Source organism: Grampus griseus, assembly GCF_964374135.1.
Source record: "Grampus griseus genome assembly, chromosome: 6".
NCBI lineage: Eukaryota > Metazoa > Chordata > Mammalia > Artiodactyla > Delphinidae > Grampus > Grampus griseus.
The window spans coordinates 38,540,790-38,558,465 of record NC_139000.1 but is presented as its reverse complement, the minus strand read 5'-3'; the positions used below and the strand labels follow the sequence as shown (position 1 = coordinate 38,558,465).

Here is a 17,676-nt window from a genome sequence, read left to right as displayed (position 1 = left end):
TATGTACCACATCTTCTTTAGCCATTCGTCTGTCGATGGACATTTAGGTTGCTTCCATGACCTGGCTATTGTAAATAGTGCTGCAATGAACATTGGGGTGCATGTGTCTTTTTGAATTATGGTTTTCTCAGGGTATATGCCCAGTAGGAGACTCACTCTTGACGATGGCAGCAGTGCTGAGTGCCCAGCGGCAATGGTGTCCTTGGCACTGACCTAACCAGACTGCTCCAGGGAGTTGGTCCAGGCTGTGTCCTCAGCTGCCTGGCCCCTCTGGGTTCCTGTCTCTGCTCTGAACCTACTTCCTATTGAGTCATTGAACTCTCTGAGACCCTTCCAAGAAATTTCTCTTCTGTTTGAGGTACCTGGAAGCAGTTTCTGTTCTTTGCCATGAAGAAATTTGACTGATTCAGAGGGTCACAATAGAATAATAAAGCAGCCAACAAAAACATTATACGTAGCTAACATTTGTGGACTGCAGGCATTGTGCAAAATGCTTTAAATAAATGATGTCACCAAATCCTCAGAACAACAGGATGAGGCAGGCATATGGGTCTATTCTTTCAAGAATCATCTCAAGGGCCTCCTTTTGTAAGAAAGCTTTTCTAATCTCCATTCCCTCTTGCAAGTAGACTTGAGTCCTCCTTTGTGTCCATTCTATGTCCTATAAAGAGGAGAGGATGGGTGTATGTGTGTGTGTGTGTATATATATATATATATATATATATATATACACATATATATATATACTTATTTTTATATTTGAATATTTATATATATTGTACACACATGTACATACACACATATTCTTATATATAAATATTAAATATATAAAGTATGTATAATATACCTAATATTATATGATATAATATGTAATATATAATACACTATATATATTTTATTTCCTAGCCTTTTATTAAGCTCTTAACTATATGTCAGATACAGTGCTTAGCCATTCACTCACATGATCTCATGACATTCCCAGCAGAACTTTATGAATTAGATTTATTAGCTATTTTACAAAAGAGGAAGTGAGACTAAGAAAGGTTAGATAACATTTTCAGGATATTACCTATGAACTGCAGAGTTGAGAATTTAACACGTTCCATTTTGTTTTGTTTCAAATTCCAAAGCCTCTGCTCTTAACACTGTACGAACTGCCTTCACTGCCTCATTACACTCGCATGGAATTGCTTCCTTCCTGTTCTGGACTGAGGCAGAGTCTGATTTCACTTGTCTTTTTTCTTTTCCCTTACTTGTCTAGGAGGGAGGGCAGATCTCCATTTCTTACGGCACTTCACCCAGTCCTCTGTCCATGGCAGACATCACGAGTCGATGATTACACTCTGTCCCAGCAAGCTATCTCAAGAATTCCTCTCCCTCTTTTCTACAGGAAGTCACTCCCAGTTAGTTACAGTTGAATCCTATTGCTATTTCTGACTTAGAACAATGCCTCTCACATAAATGTGCTTAGCAAACTGTTGTTAGAGTGTTGCTATTTTCTTCATTTTACAGATGAAGAAATGATAATTAGAGAATTAAATAATAAGCCATTCACCTGGGGATATTAGTGTCTACCTCATTGGGTTTTTTTGTGAGGATTAACTGAATGAATGCACATAAAACTCTTCAAATAGTGTCTTGGCACAAGGTAACTTGGTTATTAGTACTGCTACTCAAAAGCACACATGTGGTATCCATAGAGATAGGAAGGCAATTGGTGGTTGCCAGGGGTTGGAGGGAGGGACGGATGAGGTGTGACTACTTAATGGGTATGAGGTTTCCTTTTGGGGTGACGAAAATGTTTGCAACTAAATAGAGGTGGTGGTCGCACAACATTGTGACTCTACTAAATGTCACTGAATTGTACACTTCCAAATGGTTAATTTTGTGTTGTATGAATTTTCCCTCAAAAAAAAAAATTCTCAGAGGTTATAGTGGATGGGGCAGGACCAGGGAGATCTGAGAGTGAGGGCTGCCTTTAGTTTTGCTCCCTGGGCCCCTTGCTCACCTCAGCTTAGTCCAAGCCCTGGTAATGTAGCCAGAATTTGGACCTAAGCCTTTTAGTTCTCTAAATAAAGGATCCTTTCCGCTTTAATATGTTGCTTTAGAAATCAGGGAAAGTCTGTCCTCACTGGTGGATAGTTGTGATTTGTGTGCTGATAATTTCAGCTGGAGGGGGAGTTGTCCTCACCTCAGGCAGGAAAACAAGTGAATTTTTAAAGCCCTTTATAGTTTACGAAGCAGTTTTAGAGAACAATGGGTTGCAAATAATAGGAACTTACTGTACGTGAGTAACCCATCTAATGAGCATAGTCAACATGACTCAAAGAGACAGGTGGGCAGGAAGGGAATTCTTGAAAGTTTATAGTCAGAAACTTCTCTTCCTGAACTTGGGGTCTGTCTTGCTGACTGCAAAGGAAACGCAAAGACTTCAGAATGGTGTCTGTTAAAAGCAAAGTGACATCATTCTCCTCCCTGGTCTGTAAGCAGCTCCACTGAGTTTGCTGCGGCATTAATGGGGCTGGTGACAGCCGCTTAGTCTAGGCTAAATACACCTTAGGGTACAGTCATGAATTTGCAATAAGCGTGAAGTGACTGGGAGAGTCCTTGTGAAAACAGAATCTCAGATCTTCCACAGCTAATCTCTTGGCAGTTTGCTTTATTTATAACTGTGTAAGTGTGTTGCAGCACAACCCATTTTGTAAACACAGTGCAAGCAGTAAGATATTAATGAACCGCCACCTCTCATTTTAAGGCAACTTGACATGTAGAACATAGCTAAGAACTAAGTAGCAAAAGGTGGTTTTAATTTATTACATGTTGTTCTTGTCTTTGTGTTAGATGGATTTTGAGGTGGCCTTGACCAGATTTCTGGTCAAAGGGGAAGCCAGTGTCCATGTCCACCATCTGTCTCCTTGTAGCCCTGGCCCTAACGTACCAGTAGAGCAGAGGGGAGTGCACAGCGGTTATTTCTGTTGCTTACAAAACCTTAAAAAGATCTCGAAAACCTTTTCAGGTTTTTTTTTCTTTCTTTCTTTAGGCATAAACCTTCTCCCTCTGCCACTGGAGATACAGAGATAAATGGCATGGTTTCTGCCTCCAAGATCTATCAGTCTAATGGGAAGATGGTCACCGAAAGAGCTAATTGTGATGTGGGTAATACAGACCATTCTAAGAGGACTAAGTACCAGGTGAGCAGAGGAGAGGGGATATTCAACTCTATTGATCATATTGGGCTTGGGGGTGTGGAATAGGGCAAGATTAGTGGGGGGTTGAGAGAAGAGATAACATTTAAACTGGACCTTGAAGGATTTCCTTGGACGGTGGAGTGGTGGAAGGGTGTGCGTGTGTGTGTGTGTGTGTGTGTGTGTGTGATGGGGACAGAGAGGAAGCTTTTGCAGAGCAATGACAGAACACAGAACTCTGCACGTAGTTGAGTTCAGAAAGAGAAATACTGGGTGTTGTATGGCTGGAATGTGGGAACCAACTGAAGGGATAGGTTGGGGAAAGAATGAGTTGAACAAATCTTGCGTCCTTATTTCATCAGTGAGAAAAAACAAAGATGTGGAAAAATTAGGTGCCCCGCTCTAAGTTCACAAAGATAAGAATGCAGAGAGTAATGGAAAAATGATGCAAAGGGAAAAAGTGATCTTTTGAGATGCTAAGAATGACAAAGTTTTCTGTATTCCTAGGAATACAGGTGATTTTATCGTGATTTTAGACTGCCTAGGTGTCAGAAAATATAGCATTGAGGGCCTGTCTGAGCAAAGATGTTGAAAGAGATGGTGCTTTAATAGTCTGTGCTGCGAGGTCAGCGTGGGCGAAGTGGGCCTTGGGCTTGTGTCATTTGTGATCTTACATAGGGTCACTGTTTCTTTGGTTTCCATTTTCAGCATTTTTATTTCCAGATTTGTTTTGGTGATTAACTTTTATCACATGTTGAGGTGAATTTTGGGTGAATAACATTTGTATTTAAATACATTTTGTATACTCTTTAGGCCGATTTCATTGGCCTGTGGTTAATTTTTTCTCCTTGAGGAATGTAATTCTGTTTTTGCCAAGAGACTCAATGGGGAAATTCTACTTTATCACCAGTTTTAAGTACTTTGAGTATTCTGTATCAATTACAATGATATTTGTTAGAATTTAGAAAATGAAATACATGTGCTGAATATTCGCTATTTGCCAGTCCCACTGAGCTGTTCACTGGTCTGCATCCTGCTCTGTGCCCAGCACCGGCCGGGCTTCCTTGCCTGCTGCTATCCAAGGCATCAGCACATCAGAGAGAAGCTCAGCTCCATCCCTCTTTGGGCTTGGGTGACCACTCCCTCCCCTTCTCTCTGCAGGCCTGGGGATGCTAAGGCTCCCTCTGGTGTTTCTCCATCCTTCCTCCATTTGCTGACCTTAGCCTCCCACTGCCCCAGATCTTTGTAAACTCCTCAATTGCTCTGTATGAAAATTCCACATTTCCTGGAGGACCCCACTGATGCATTATTTAGGTATGCTCAGAGAAGGTATATTGAAGATGCATATATGATAATTTGCATTCATATAGTAAGTTTATTACATAAACTGAATTTAGTGGGGGTACAGTTGGGAAACAACGTTTTTCTTTACGTTAAAATGTAAGGCAAAACATTTTTTAAAAATTCCTACAACTAACAACATGCTTTAGGACTTTTGCTTCCTCACCTCTTGAAAACAGCTCAGGCAGAATCATGTTTGGCTATTACTGAAGAGTTATATTTTCAAGTATTAGAGAACCTAGTTGAATCTAAAAAAAAAAACCCCACACAATGACTCTCCATCCTGCATACAGTTTAAAAGTTTCACCCGAGTTCTTTGCTCTCTCCTCAGCTTAATTCCGACTCAAAGCTTGGGGTTTGGCAGTGGGAAAGATGGGCATTATCTGTACTTTCACTCTTTCCTTTCCTCCCCTGTCCCACCAAACTCCAGTATTACGGATTTTTTTTTTTTTTCTGGCCATGCCACATGGCTTGCGGGATCTTAGCTCCCCGACCAGGGATCCAACCTGGGCCTTGGCACTGAAAGCACTGAGTCCTCACCACTGGACTGCCAGGGAATTCCCCTGGAATTTTTAAAATATCCAGCTTCAAGTAAGTAAGATACCAGCCTCCCTTATCTGACAAGCTCTGGCTTTTCTGAGAGATTCACTTGAAAGCTTCTTCAGTTGGCTCCAGGCTGGGTGAAAACATCCCTTTCTCATATCTACATATAAGTTCACCTTTGAAGAACTTTCTTTCTGATGAAGCTCTAGTTTTCTCTTTCATTATGCTGCTGGGGAGGTGAGCAATGGATGAGTTTGGCCTCTTTTAATAATTTCTGAGAGGACGTGTCCCTAGATGATAGATGATGATCTGTTTTGATAGCTTTGAGGCTTTAGCTAAAATTTCCTGGTTAGACATCAAGAAATGTCTAATCTCACATCCTGTTATGTTTGCATATTTTAAAAGGCATGTTAAGAAAAGAAAAAGATGATGGCCATTCTGACTGGTGTGAGGTGATACCTCATTGTAGTTTTGATGTGCATTTCTCTAATGATTAATGATGTTGAGCATTCTTTCATGTGTTTGTTGGCTATCCGTATATCTTCTTTTGAGAAATGTCTATTTAGGCCATCATCAAAAACTCTACAAACAATAAATGCTGAAGAGGGTGTGGAGAAAAGGGAACCCTCTTGCACTGTTGGTGGGAATGTAGATTGCTACAGCCACTATGGAGAACAGTATGGAGGTTCCTTAAAAAGCTAAAAATAGAGCTACCATATGACCCAGCAATCCCACTACTGGGCATATACCCTGAGAAAACCATAATTCAAAAAGAGTCATGTACCACAATGTTCATTGCAGCTCTATTTACAGTAGCCAGGACATGGAAGCAACCTAAGTGTCCATCAAGAGATGAATGGGTAAAGAAGATGTGGCACATATATGCAATGGAATATTACTCAGCCATAAAAAGAAATGAAATTGAGTTATTTGTAGTGAGGTGGTTGGACCTAGAGTCTGTCATACAGAGTGAAGTAAGTCAGAAAGAGAAAACAAATACCATATGCTAACACATATATATGGAATCTAAGAAAAAAAAAATGGTCATGAAGAACCTAGGGGCAAGATGGGAATAAAGATGCAGAACTAGTAGAGAATGGACTTGAGGATATGGGGAGGGGGAAGGGTAAGCTGTGACAAAGTGAGAGAGTGGCATGGACATATATACACTACCAAATGTAAAATAGATAGCTAGTGGGAAGCAGCCACATAGCCCAGGGAGATCAGCTCGGTGCTTTGTGACCACCTAGAGGGGTGGAATAGGGAGGGTGGGAGGGAGTTGCGAGAGGGAGGAGATATGGGGATATATGTATATGTATAGCTGATTCACTTTGTTATAAAGCAGAAACTAACACACCATTGTAAAGCAATTATACTCCAATAAAGATGTTAAAAATAAATAAATAAAAGAAAACGATAAAATAGAAAAGAAAAAGAGGAATATAGATGGAAGAAAGTGAGGAAAAAAATTCATGAGAAAATAGAGGGAGACAAAAATAAGGGAAAGTGGAGAGAGAAAAAGCAAGAAAGAAGAGCTCTCATCTTGATGTCCTGAAATTCCTGCTGATGTCTTGCCTTGTATTAGTTGACTCTCAGTGTAACATTGCCCTTGGATGCTAAAGTGTGATATTTTATTTGGAAAGTGTTCAGTGTAGTGAAATAAGTGATAATTTCAAAAAGAAAAAACCAGACATTTAGGAACACTGTGCTAAATTGCTAAAATTTCGTTTTTAATTTTAGCAGACATTGAATTTGTTCCTTTACCATCCATTTCAGCTTCCTTGAGTGACAACCATGGACTTTAGGAGGGATGAACCTTATCTTCAGATCCAGAGGAGGGTCCTGCTTGATCTAAGCCTCTCAGAATAATCCCAGTTCTTTGTCACAGTGATTGATACAGGTTTAAGCCAGTCAGAGCATAGCAGTTCCCATCCTACAGACACTATGTTGGAGTAGTCCAGTAAGAGTGAAGCCTGGGACTTTTGTATGATGATGTTACCAAAAACTGGCTTTGGCCTTTGTTCTACCCTTGGATGTGACTGCAGAACCACCATAAGTGCTGCTGGCAGTCATTTTATGAGGCCAGCCCAAGAACAAAGCCAACATTTGAAGGCAGACAGAACTGAGGTAACTGCAGAAAAATTGAGCCAGAGCCTATAGACCAAACCATGCCTGGGACCAACCCATGGAAAGTCCTATGGACTTTTCAGTTACAGGAGCTAGTAAATTCCCTGAATTTTTAAAGCCAGTTGAATAGCTTTTCTATTATTTGCCACAGAAATAATCTCAGTTGATAACACTTTTATTGCATTTGAGTAATTTAAACTGAATTAAAACAACCAGTCCTCAGTCCTCACTAAAAGACAATATACATTTATAGTTTCTGAATATCAAATGCATTTATAGTTTGTTACATATGCAATGCAAAGGATCGAAACTAAAATCCCAAAAGCCGGACCTCATTGCTTCATTCACACAGAATAAGGGCTATGGAATTTCAAGGAACACAAACTTTAATATTAAAGTTACTTGAAGATAAAGGAAAAATTATAGATGAGCCAGAGCTGAAATGCTTTGAAAGAATGCAGCTATTTTGACATAAACTTCTGCCAAGCTAGGCAGAATAGAAATGAAGAAAAACTGATATGAGTTTAAAGTCTACTGTTTGCCAGTTACTTTCATAAACATTATCACACTGAATTTTTACAATAATCCTTTGAGATTGCTATTATTCCCTCCCCCACCTCCATCCCCATGTTACATTTGTGGAAACAGGCTCGGAAAGGAAAAGCAATTTGTTCAAGATAATATAGTTATTTAGTATCAGAGGCAGGATTTGAGTCCAGATTATGTTCTTTCTACAAACTCGCTGTTTCTTTATAACAGCGGTCCCTAACCTTTTTGGCACCAGGGACTGGTTTCATGGAAGGCAATTTTTCCATGGACCCCGGGGTGGGGGATGGTTTCAGGATGATTCAAGCACATTACATTTATTGTGCACTTTATTTCTAATTATTATTACATTGTAATATATAATGAAGTAATTATACAACTCACCATAATGCAGAATCAGTGGGATCCCTGAGCCTGTCTTCAGTTGCCACTCACTGATAGGGTTTTGATATGAGTCTGCAAGCAATTGATTTATCATGGTCTCTGTGCAGTCAAACCTCTCTGCTAATGATAATCTGTATCTGCAGCCACTCCCCAGCGCTAGCATCACTGCCTCAGCTCCACCTCAGATCATCAGGCATTAGATTCTCATACAGAGCGGGCAACCTAGATCCCTTGCATGTGCAGTTCACAGTAGGATTTGTGCTCCTATGAGAATCTAATGCCACAGCTGATCTGACAGGAGGCGGAGCTCAGGCGGTAATGCGAGTGATGGGGAGCGGCTGTAAATACAGATGAAGCTTTGCTCACTTGCCTGCCTCTCTCCTCCTGCTGTGTGGCCTGGTTCCTAACAGGCCACGGACCGGTACTGGTCCATGGCCCGGGGGTTGGGGCTTTATAAGATGTAGCTGGAAACTACAGGGGTCTGTAATGCCAGCCAGGGTTGGAGCAACTTAGAATGCATTTAGTAGTTGCTTTGTGTGCCGGAGGTCTTTTAGATTGCAGACCCTGAGCTTTAGCTTTTTTGGTAGTATTTAATTTACAAACAAGTCTGGCCCTCTGCCTTGGGAATAGCAAACACTCAGGAAGAATTGGATTCAGTAGTGTTTGCTTCCATATAACCTAACCAAACACAGGATGCCTTATTCTGATGCACTGCTTCCTTCTCGTTTTCCTAAAAAGATTCATGAACCCTCTGCCAATATGATAAGTGTTGGGGGAAATGAGTTTCTGAATTGTCATTCTAGGAATTGCCTTTTGCAGCTGAAACTTCACCACTTAGTCAAGCCTTCCCCTGCCATCTGCTCAGCTCCAAAACTGCTGCAAAGGTTGAGAGGATCTGCTTAAATTACAAAGAATCATATCTATGATAGAAATTCCATGCCATGAAATCTTCTCTTATTTTCCCAGCTTGTCTGACACTGGCTCCAGAGGACCACACTTTTAGGATCACCAGGGTATCAGGTCTTCAAAGGCAGCCTTTCTTTCTTTCTTTTTTTTTTTTTTTGCTGTACGTTGGCCTCTCACTGTTGTGGCCTCTCCCATTGCGGAGCACAGGCTCTGGACGTGCAGGCTCAGCAGCCATGGCTCACGGGCCCAGCCGCTCCGCGGCATGTGGGATCCTCCCGGACCAGGGCACGAACCTGTGTCCCCTGCATCGGCAGGCAGACTCTCAACCACTGCGCCACCAGGGAAGCCCCAAAGGCAGCCTTTCATCAACAAATCATCATTTCCAAATATTCATTGGAACTAACCTCATAATCCAAACTTGCAAACTCATCTTGTCCCCAGCTCTGGGCCAATCAGGTCTGAGAGAATTTAAGGAAATCTCCATCAGTTTTGATGGCTTAATATCATCTTAGTCTGTTGGTATTCGTGGAAGTGACTAACCAGGCACACAGCAGGCATTGTCCTTCAGGTCTAATTGTCAGACTCTTCCCCAGTTTTTGTGAGAGAACCTGTCTTACGCCATTGTTCTAGAGCCTACATGCCTATCTTTTCTCCCTGTGCTCAAGCTGTCAGTTTAGCAAGGGCTGAAGTTCTTTTGTTATCAGTTCAGCCCTTGTAAAGGCCTGTGTAGGTCTTTGATGCTTGCTTCCGTGTCTCTCCAACATTTATTCCTTCATTTGTCCACTCATTCATTCATTCAATATGTTCATTTATTAGACAGTTTTCGCCAGTTTGTTCATGCTGGTCATGGCAATTCAAAATGTCTCAGGTCATGCTCCCTAGAAGCAGAGATTGATGTGGGTATTCTTAGCAAGCCATTTAATCCTGAGGGAATGCTGTATATGTGGTGGGGAAACAGAATAGGGCAGGGGAAGAAGCTAAGCTACGATGTGATTTCACAGGACACTCTGGGGAGTGAATGGTGCCATACAAGTTATTCTCCCCATCGGCAAAGGGGCTGGGCTGTTACAACCCTGCTATCGGTCACTGGTTAGCTATGGACCACCCTTGGAGGTGGGTTTGAGTAGAGGCTAATGTGAGCTCGCAAGCACCGCCAGACAGTTCTGTCAGGCAAGGACAGTTTCTCTGGGAGGCTTGGAGTGTGAGCCATGCACTCATGACATCTGAGGCACGATAATGACAAAGTGGATCTAGGTGGAGCACCAATAGTATCTGCATCACAGTGATACCTGATATTGAGTCTCTGAGTGACTCCATAGGAATGGGTCATTGTAAAACAACGTGGAGTTGGAGTGATAGAGCTATGCACATAAGGAGCACATACACCAAGCTAGGTGTGAGTATGTGGGGGAATGCAATAGGGGTGAGATGGAGGAGAAAATGTTCTCAAGGAAAGTTTCCCCAAGACAAATGATTCATAAATTGAGGCCTGAAGGGTAAGATGGATGATGGAAGAGGGAGGAAATTTCCACCAGAGAGCATGAGCATTGGTAAATGGGGCTGCATTATGACTTTTGTGTGCCTTAAGCACTTTAGCCTCTCCTGAGCCCCCTCCTCCATAAAAAATATTAAAAATTATATGTTATGACTATACTGATATAAATATCAATGTAATCCAGGTTGGATTATATTTATTTTTTCTTTAGATTTTAAAAGAGATTGAAACATTTCCATAGTCCCCTAAAGGTACCTTGACCCTGTGCCTCTTATGCCTGAATGGACACGTGGGCCCTGTCAGTGAAGGTAGGAACATGTGGGAAGGCAATCCTGAATAGATCAGTGCTGCTGGATGCTAAGTGCGCCGCTGTTTCTGTCTCCTGGCCTTTGCTCCCATCTGCTGCCTGCCTGCATTTCAACTAACCCTTATCACCGCCTTCCCCTAAGACCATGCTTTCCTGAGACTGGACTGGGTTGGATAGTGTCTCCCCCAAATTCATATCCACTGGGAACCTTAGAATGTCATTATTTAGAAATAGGATCTTTTCAGATGTAATTAGTCAAATTCACATGAACATCTTAGAATAGATTGAGCCTATAATCCAAGGACTGGTGTTCTTATAAGAAGAGATGACATAGAGAGAGGAAGGCCATGTGATGTTTGAGGCAGAGATTAGAGCAATGCAGCTACAAGACAAGGAATACCAAGAATCGCCTGCAGTTATCAGAAGCTAGGAGAGAGGCATGGAACAGATTCTCCCCTAGAGCCCTTAGAGGGAGCCTGGCCCTGCTGACACCTTGCTGTTGAATTTCTGGTCTCCAGACTGCAAAAGAATAAATTTATGTTGTTTTAGCCACCCAACTGTGTTATGGTGGAACTTAGTTACGGTAATCCTAGGAATCTGGTATAGACGGTCTTTGCAGAACGTCTCACCTGAATCTCAGGTGTTCCTGGTTATGAGTGGGCACAGTCGGGCCCTGATTTGTCACCTCTTTTCCCCATTACTTTCTGAAGTAGCTGTCCACTTTCCAGCACTGATAGTTAGTCCCTGAGTACTGAAGAGCAAGGAGATGAGTGGACAGACCAGAGAAGTTGCTAAGGTAGCTTTTGTTTCATGGGGCAGTTTCCTTCATTTACTCATTGTATCACACTTACTTTCAGTAGTGCTGGGTGCTAGAAGAAAATGGAGCATTGTTTTCAAAGTTTCAAAGAAAAATGTTTGCTTTGGGGGGCAGGAGGAGGAGAGGAAGCTAGGTACAGTAAATGTACTGTATAATATTTTTCTTTTATCCCTAATTCCAAAAAGCCTGTCCAAAAAAACCAGGCTTTTCCAGTTTCCTAGCCATTTAACAAAAAACTTAATGTGTAAAAAAATTGCTGCATGTGTAATACATGTAAATGTGAAGATAACATGCTGCAACATCTCATAAACTGTGTGCTGCTGGAGGGGAAGGACCACAGCTTTCTCTTCTTAATGCTCAGAGTCTGGCACAGTACCTGGAATATCATAATCCTCCAGTAAATGTTTGCTGAATGAATTAATCTGCCATACATTCATTCCCAAGGTGATTTAGCTCACTGGGGTCATGGGGCAGATGTCCCTCATTGTATCACATGCACAAGACCTAAGGTTGCATCTTTTCTTTTTTTTTTTTTGATACATTCATTTATTTATTATTTATTTTTGGCTGTGTTGGGTCTTCATTGCTGCTCACAGGCTTTCTCTAGTTGAGGCGAGTGCGGGCTAGTCTTCATTGTGGTGTGTGGGCTTCTCATTGTGGTGGCTTCTCTTGTTGTGGAGCACAGACTGTAGGCGCACAGGCTTCAGCAGTTGTGGCACACAGGCTCAGTAGTTGTGGCTCACGGGCTCTAGAGCACAGGCTCAGTAGTTATGGTGCACGGGCTTAGTTGCTCTGTGGCATGTGGGATCTTCCTGGACCAGGGCTCGAACCTGTGTCCCCTGCATTGGCAGGCAGATTCTTAACCACTGCGCCACCAGGGAAGTCCCATAAGGTTGCATATTTTAGATGGGACCACAGTTTTTTTTTGTGCAAGTGTATGAATGAATAGCTATATTGTCTAGATATTACCTCCAAACAAGTTCACAAGGTCAAATACTCTCCACTTACATGTCAGTATGCTTGACAAAGGTACTGTCCTTTATATACAGTAATACTAGTTCAAAATTATAATTTTACAATGGAAATTTTTTGTTTATGATTGAAAACACATCATTTTTATCAGGTTTACTGGATATGGAGAGTAATTTTAACATTTATGGAGTGTCTATTATGAACCAGGACTATGGTAAGCACTGTATATGCAATATCTCATTCAGTCATCACAACTTACCTATGTGGTAAGTTATTATTATCACCACTTTACTGGGAAGAAAACTTACATTAGACAGATTAATTAATTAGCCCATAAATTTGCAGAGCCAGGGTTCAGATAGTTGTTTTTCTAACTGCAAAATGATCTGCTGGTGAATCTCAAGCTTTAGTGTACTAAAAAACATCTAGGGGAGTTTGACAAAAATACAGATTCTTAGATCTTACTACTAGGGAACCAACAAGTCTAAGGTAGGCTCAAGTATCTATATCTTTAAGTATCACCCAGGTGACCTGGATGCAAGTGGCCCATGGGCCACACTTTGAGAAGCACTGCTTTGTACTATGAGATGTCAGATACACAGTGTGAATTATTCTTTTTTATCTAATGTCTTTGATTTAACATAATTTTCCCCCTTGTGGCTGTCTAGTTTTTCCAGCATTATTTATTGTAATGGCCATTCTTTCCTCACTTCTTGTAGTTTCATTTTTATCATAAATCAAGTGTCCATATATATGGGTTCTGAACATGACCCTCCTGTTTTATTTTTTTCTATATAATTCTTATCATCCATTGTAAACACTCTTTGAGAAATTACACTGTAGACCAAAGGGCAAGAAACATTGGAAAACCCCATGGATCTTTTTGTGAGGGGACATAATATCTGTAAAATTTAGAGATGGCCATTTGCAAAGCAATGCCCAGCATTTCCTGGAATCCTCATTTAAATGTATCTATTTGGTCTACCAAGTACAATTTCTAGTATTTTTAGAAATCTGTCTACAGTTCAGTAACACTCAGGAATTACTCTTTTTCCCTCTCCATATTTGTAGCTCTCACTCCCCAAGACCTCTTTTACCAAATAAGCATTACAACATTTTGGGAAAGAAGTCATCTTTTTTAAAAAATTAAAATTTGTATGGAAACACAAAAGACCCCAAATAGCCAAAGCAATCCTGAGAAAGAAAAATGGAGCTGAAGTCAGGCTCCTTGACTTCAGACTATACTACAAAGCTACAGTCATCAAAACAGTATGGTGCTGGCACAAAAACAGATATACAGATAAATGGACAGGATAGAAAGCCCAGAAATAAACTCATGTACCTATGGTCCATTAATCTACAACAAAGGAGACAAGACTATACAATGGAGAAAAGACAGTCTCTTTAATAAATGGTGCTGGGAAAACTGGACAGCTACATGTAAAATAAAGAAATTAGGAGAATTCCCTGGCAGTCCAGTGGTTAGGACTCAGCACTTTCAGTCACAGGGCCCGGGTTTGATCCCTGGTCATGGAACTAAGATCCTGCAAGCCATGCCAAAGAAAGAAAGAAAGAAAGAAGAGAGAGAGAGAGAGAGAGAGAGAGAGAGAGAGAGAGGGAGGGAGGGAGGGAGAGAGGGAGTGAGGAAGGAAGGAAGGAAGGAAATAAATTAGAACATTCTCTAACACCACACACAAAAATAAACTCAAAATGGATCAAAGACCTAAATGTAAGGCCGGACACTATAAAACTCTTAGAGGAAAACATAGAACACTCTTTTAGAACACTCTTTTACGTAAATCACAACAATATCTTTTTTGATCCACCTCCTAGAGCAATGAAAATAAAAATAAACAAATGGGACCTAACTTAAAAGCTTCTGCATGGCAAAGGAAACCGTAAACAAAACAAAAAGACAGCCCACAGAATGGGAGAAAATATTTGCAAATGATGCAACCGACAAGGGATCGATCTCCAAAATTTACAAACAGCTCATGCAGCTCTATGTAAAAAAAAAAAAAAAAAAAAAAAAAACCTGACAAACAACCCAATTAAAAAATGGGCAGAAGATCTAAATAGACATTTCTCCAAAGAAGACATATAGATGGCCAAAAAGCACATGAAAAGATGCTCAACATCACTAATTATCAGAGAAATGCAAACCAAAACTACAGTGAGGTATCACCTCACACTGGTCAGAATGGCCATCACCAAAAGTCTGCAAACAGGGCCTTCCCTGGTAGCCCAGTGGTTAAGACTCCATGCTCCCAATGCAGGGGGCCTCTGTTCAATCCCTGATCAGGGAACTAGATCCCGCATGCTGCAGCTAAGAGCCTGCATGCCGCAACTAAAAGATCCTGCTCACTGCAACTAAAAGATCTCACATGCTGCAAGGAAGATCCCGCATGTGGCAACTAAGACTCAGCACAGCCAAATAAATAAATATTTTTTTAAAAAGTCTACAAACAATAAATGCTGGAGAGGGTGTAGAGAAAAGGGAACCCTCTTGCACTGTTGGTGAGAATGTAAATTGGTACAGCCACTGTGGAGATCAGTGTGGAGGTTCCTTAAAAAACAAAAAGTAGAACTACCACATCATCCAGCAATCCCACTCCTGGGCATATATCTGGAGAAAACCATAATTCAAAAAGATACACACACTCCAGTGTTTACTGCAGCACTATTTACAATAGCCAAGACATGGAAGCAACCTAAATGTCCATCAACCGTGGAATGGATAAAGAAGATGTAGTACATATATACAATGGAATACTACTCAGTCATAAAAAAGAACAAAATAATGCCATTTGCAGCAACATGTATGGACCTAGAGATTATCAAACTAAGTAAATCAGATAAAGACAAATATCATATATCCCTTATATGTGGAATCTAATTTAAAATGATATAAATAAACTTATTGACAAAACAGAAAAAGACTCACAAATTTCGAAAACAAACTTATGGTTACCAAAGGGGAAACATGGAGAGGAGGGACAAATTAGGAACTTGGGATTAACATACACGCACTACTATATATAAAATAGATAACCAGGGCTTCCCTGATGGCGCAGGGGTTGAGAGTCCGCCTGCTGATGCAGGGGACACGGGTTCATGCCCTGGTCCGGGAAGATCCCACATGCCGTGGAGCGGCTGCGCCCGTGAGCCATGGCCGCTGAGCCTGTGCGTCCGGAGCCTGTGCTCCGCGACGGGAGAGGCCACAGCAGTGAGAGGCCCGCGTACCGCAAAAAAACCCCACAAAAAACAAACAAACAAGAAAAGTAGATAACCAACAAGTTCCCTACAGGGAACTCTACTCAGTATTCTGTAACAACCTTTATGGGAAAAGAATCTGAAAAAGAATGCATATATGTATATGATAACTGAATCACTTTGCTGTACACCTGAAACTAACACAACGTTATAAATCAACTATGCTCCAATAAAAGTTTTTTAAAAATTAAAATTAAATATACATACGTTTTAATGTATCTGAAAACATACATTACATTTCTTGAAAACATACATTACATTTCTTGAATGATCAGCCCGTAATCCTCATTTTAAAAAGCTGAAAACTGTAAGGCAGCCATGATTATATTATCTGAAAACAAAGTAGCAGTCCTGTTTTGCCCCCAGCTACTTCTCTTTCTCTTCCCATCTATAACAATGTTACATGCTCTTCATTTCCCATTTAATCTTTAACCACTGTTATTTGCCCTCTGCCCTCACTACTCCAATTGGTCACCTTCAACTTTGTGTCTTCAAAAGTTATCTTTTATTAAGAACATCTTATTTTACATTCAAATGTCATTAGGAAAGAAAGATAAAATATAGACATAGTAGTATTTACCTCTCAGGTGTTCTGCTTTTGAACAAAATTTTCCCCCTCATGGCAGTTTTCTATTGCCTCAGATAGGGTGCCTATTGTAAATTTAGCTTCATTTAATTTGATTTATAAATGAGAAAAACAACAGATTTTACATATTTTCCCACTGAAACATAAGGCTTCCATTTAAATTTGATTTGATGCCAACATGTAATTTTGATATCCTGTCAAGCAAACTCTTAAAACCATCTTTTCTTTTTATAGTACTATATGATACAGGCTTAAAAGACAGCATTTATGATGAATTGAAGGTGAGGAAACTGAGGCATAGAGATATGAAATTATTTAGCTAAAACCATGAAGGAAATTGTATAAACAACCCAGATTCCACTGTATTGCTTTTCAATGAGTTCCAAGGTTCGAGGCAGTTACCCAGTTGGATCCCCAAGATGGGCAAAAGCTTCGCATTAGAAGTGGTTCAGGGGGCTTCCCTGGTGGCACACTGGTTAAGAATCCGCCTGCCAATGCAGAGGACATGGGTTCGAGCCCTGGTCCGAGAGTCATGTACTACAATGTTCATTGCATCTGTATTTACAATAGCCAGGACATGGAAGCAACCTAAGTGTCCATCGACAGATGAAAGGATAAAGAAGATGTGGCACATATGTACAATGGAATATTACTCAGCCATAAAAAGAAATGAAATTGAATTATTTATAGTGAGGTGGATGGACCTAGAGTCTGTCATAGAGAGTGAAGTAAGTCAGAAAGAGAAAAACAAATACCATATGCTAACACATATATATGGAATGTAAAAAAAAAAGGTTCTGAAGAACCTAGGGGCAGGACAGGAATAAAGATGCAGATGTACAGAATGGACTTGAGGACAAAGGGAGTGGGAAGGTTAAGCTGGGATGAAGTGAGAGAGTGGCATGGACATATATACACTACCAAATGTAAAATAGATAGCTAGTGGGAAGCAGCCACATAGCACAGGGAGATCAGCTCGGTGCTTTGTGACCACCTAGAGGGGTGGGATAGGGAGGGTGGGAGGGAGTTGCAAGAGGGAGGAGATGTGGGGATATATGTATATGTATAGCTGATTCACTTTGTTATAAAGCAGAAACTAACACACCATTGTAAAGCAATTATACTCCAATAAAGATGTTAAAAAAATAATTTAAAAAAAAAGAGAGACTTTGTTGAGATTTTGGGGTGAGGATG

General features: G+C 40.7%; 1 protein-coding gene across 1 annotated transcript in view; it reads left to right on the top strand.

The window, feature by feature from the left end:
* Positions 1-3,081: 3,081 nt before the first annotated feature.
* Positions 3,082-17,676, top strand: part of LOC309824041 (spermatogenesis-associated protein 31D4-like) — a gene marked incomplete at both ends in the record, with an annotated part of 36,174 nt that continues 21,579 nt past the window's right edge. Inside the window, one exon of the mRNA XM_082656784.1 lies at positions 3,082-3,191. Coding sequence (XP_082512910.1) covers positions 3,082-3,191 — 110 coding nt within the window. The remainder of the gene's footprint in view (positions 3,192-17,676) is intronic.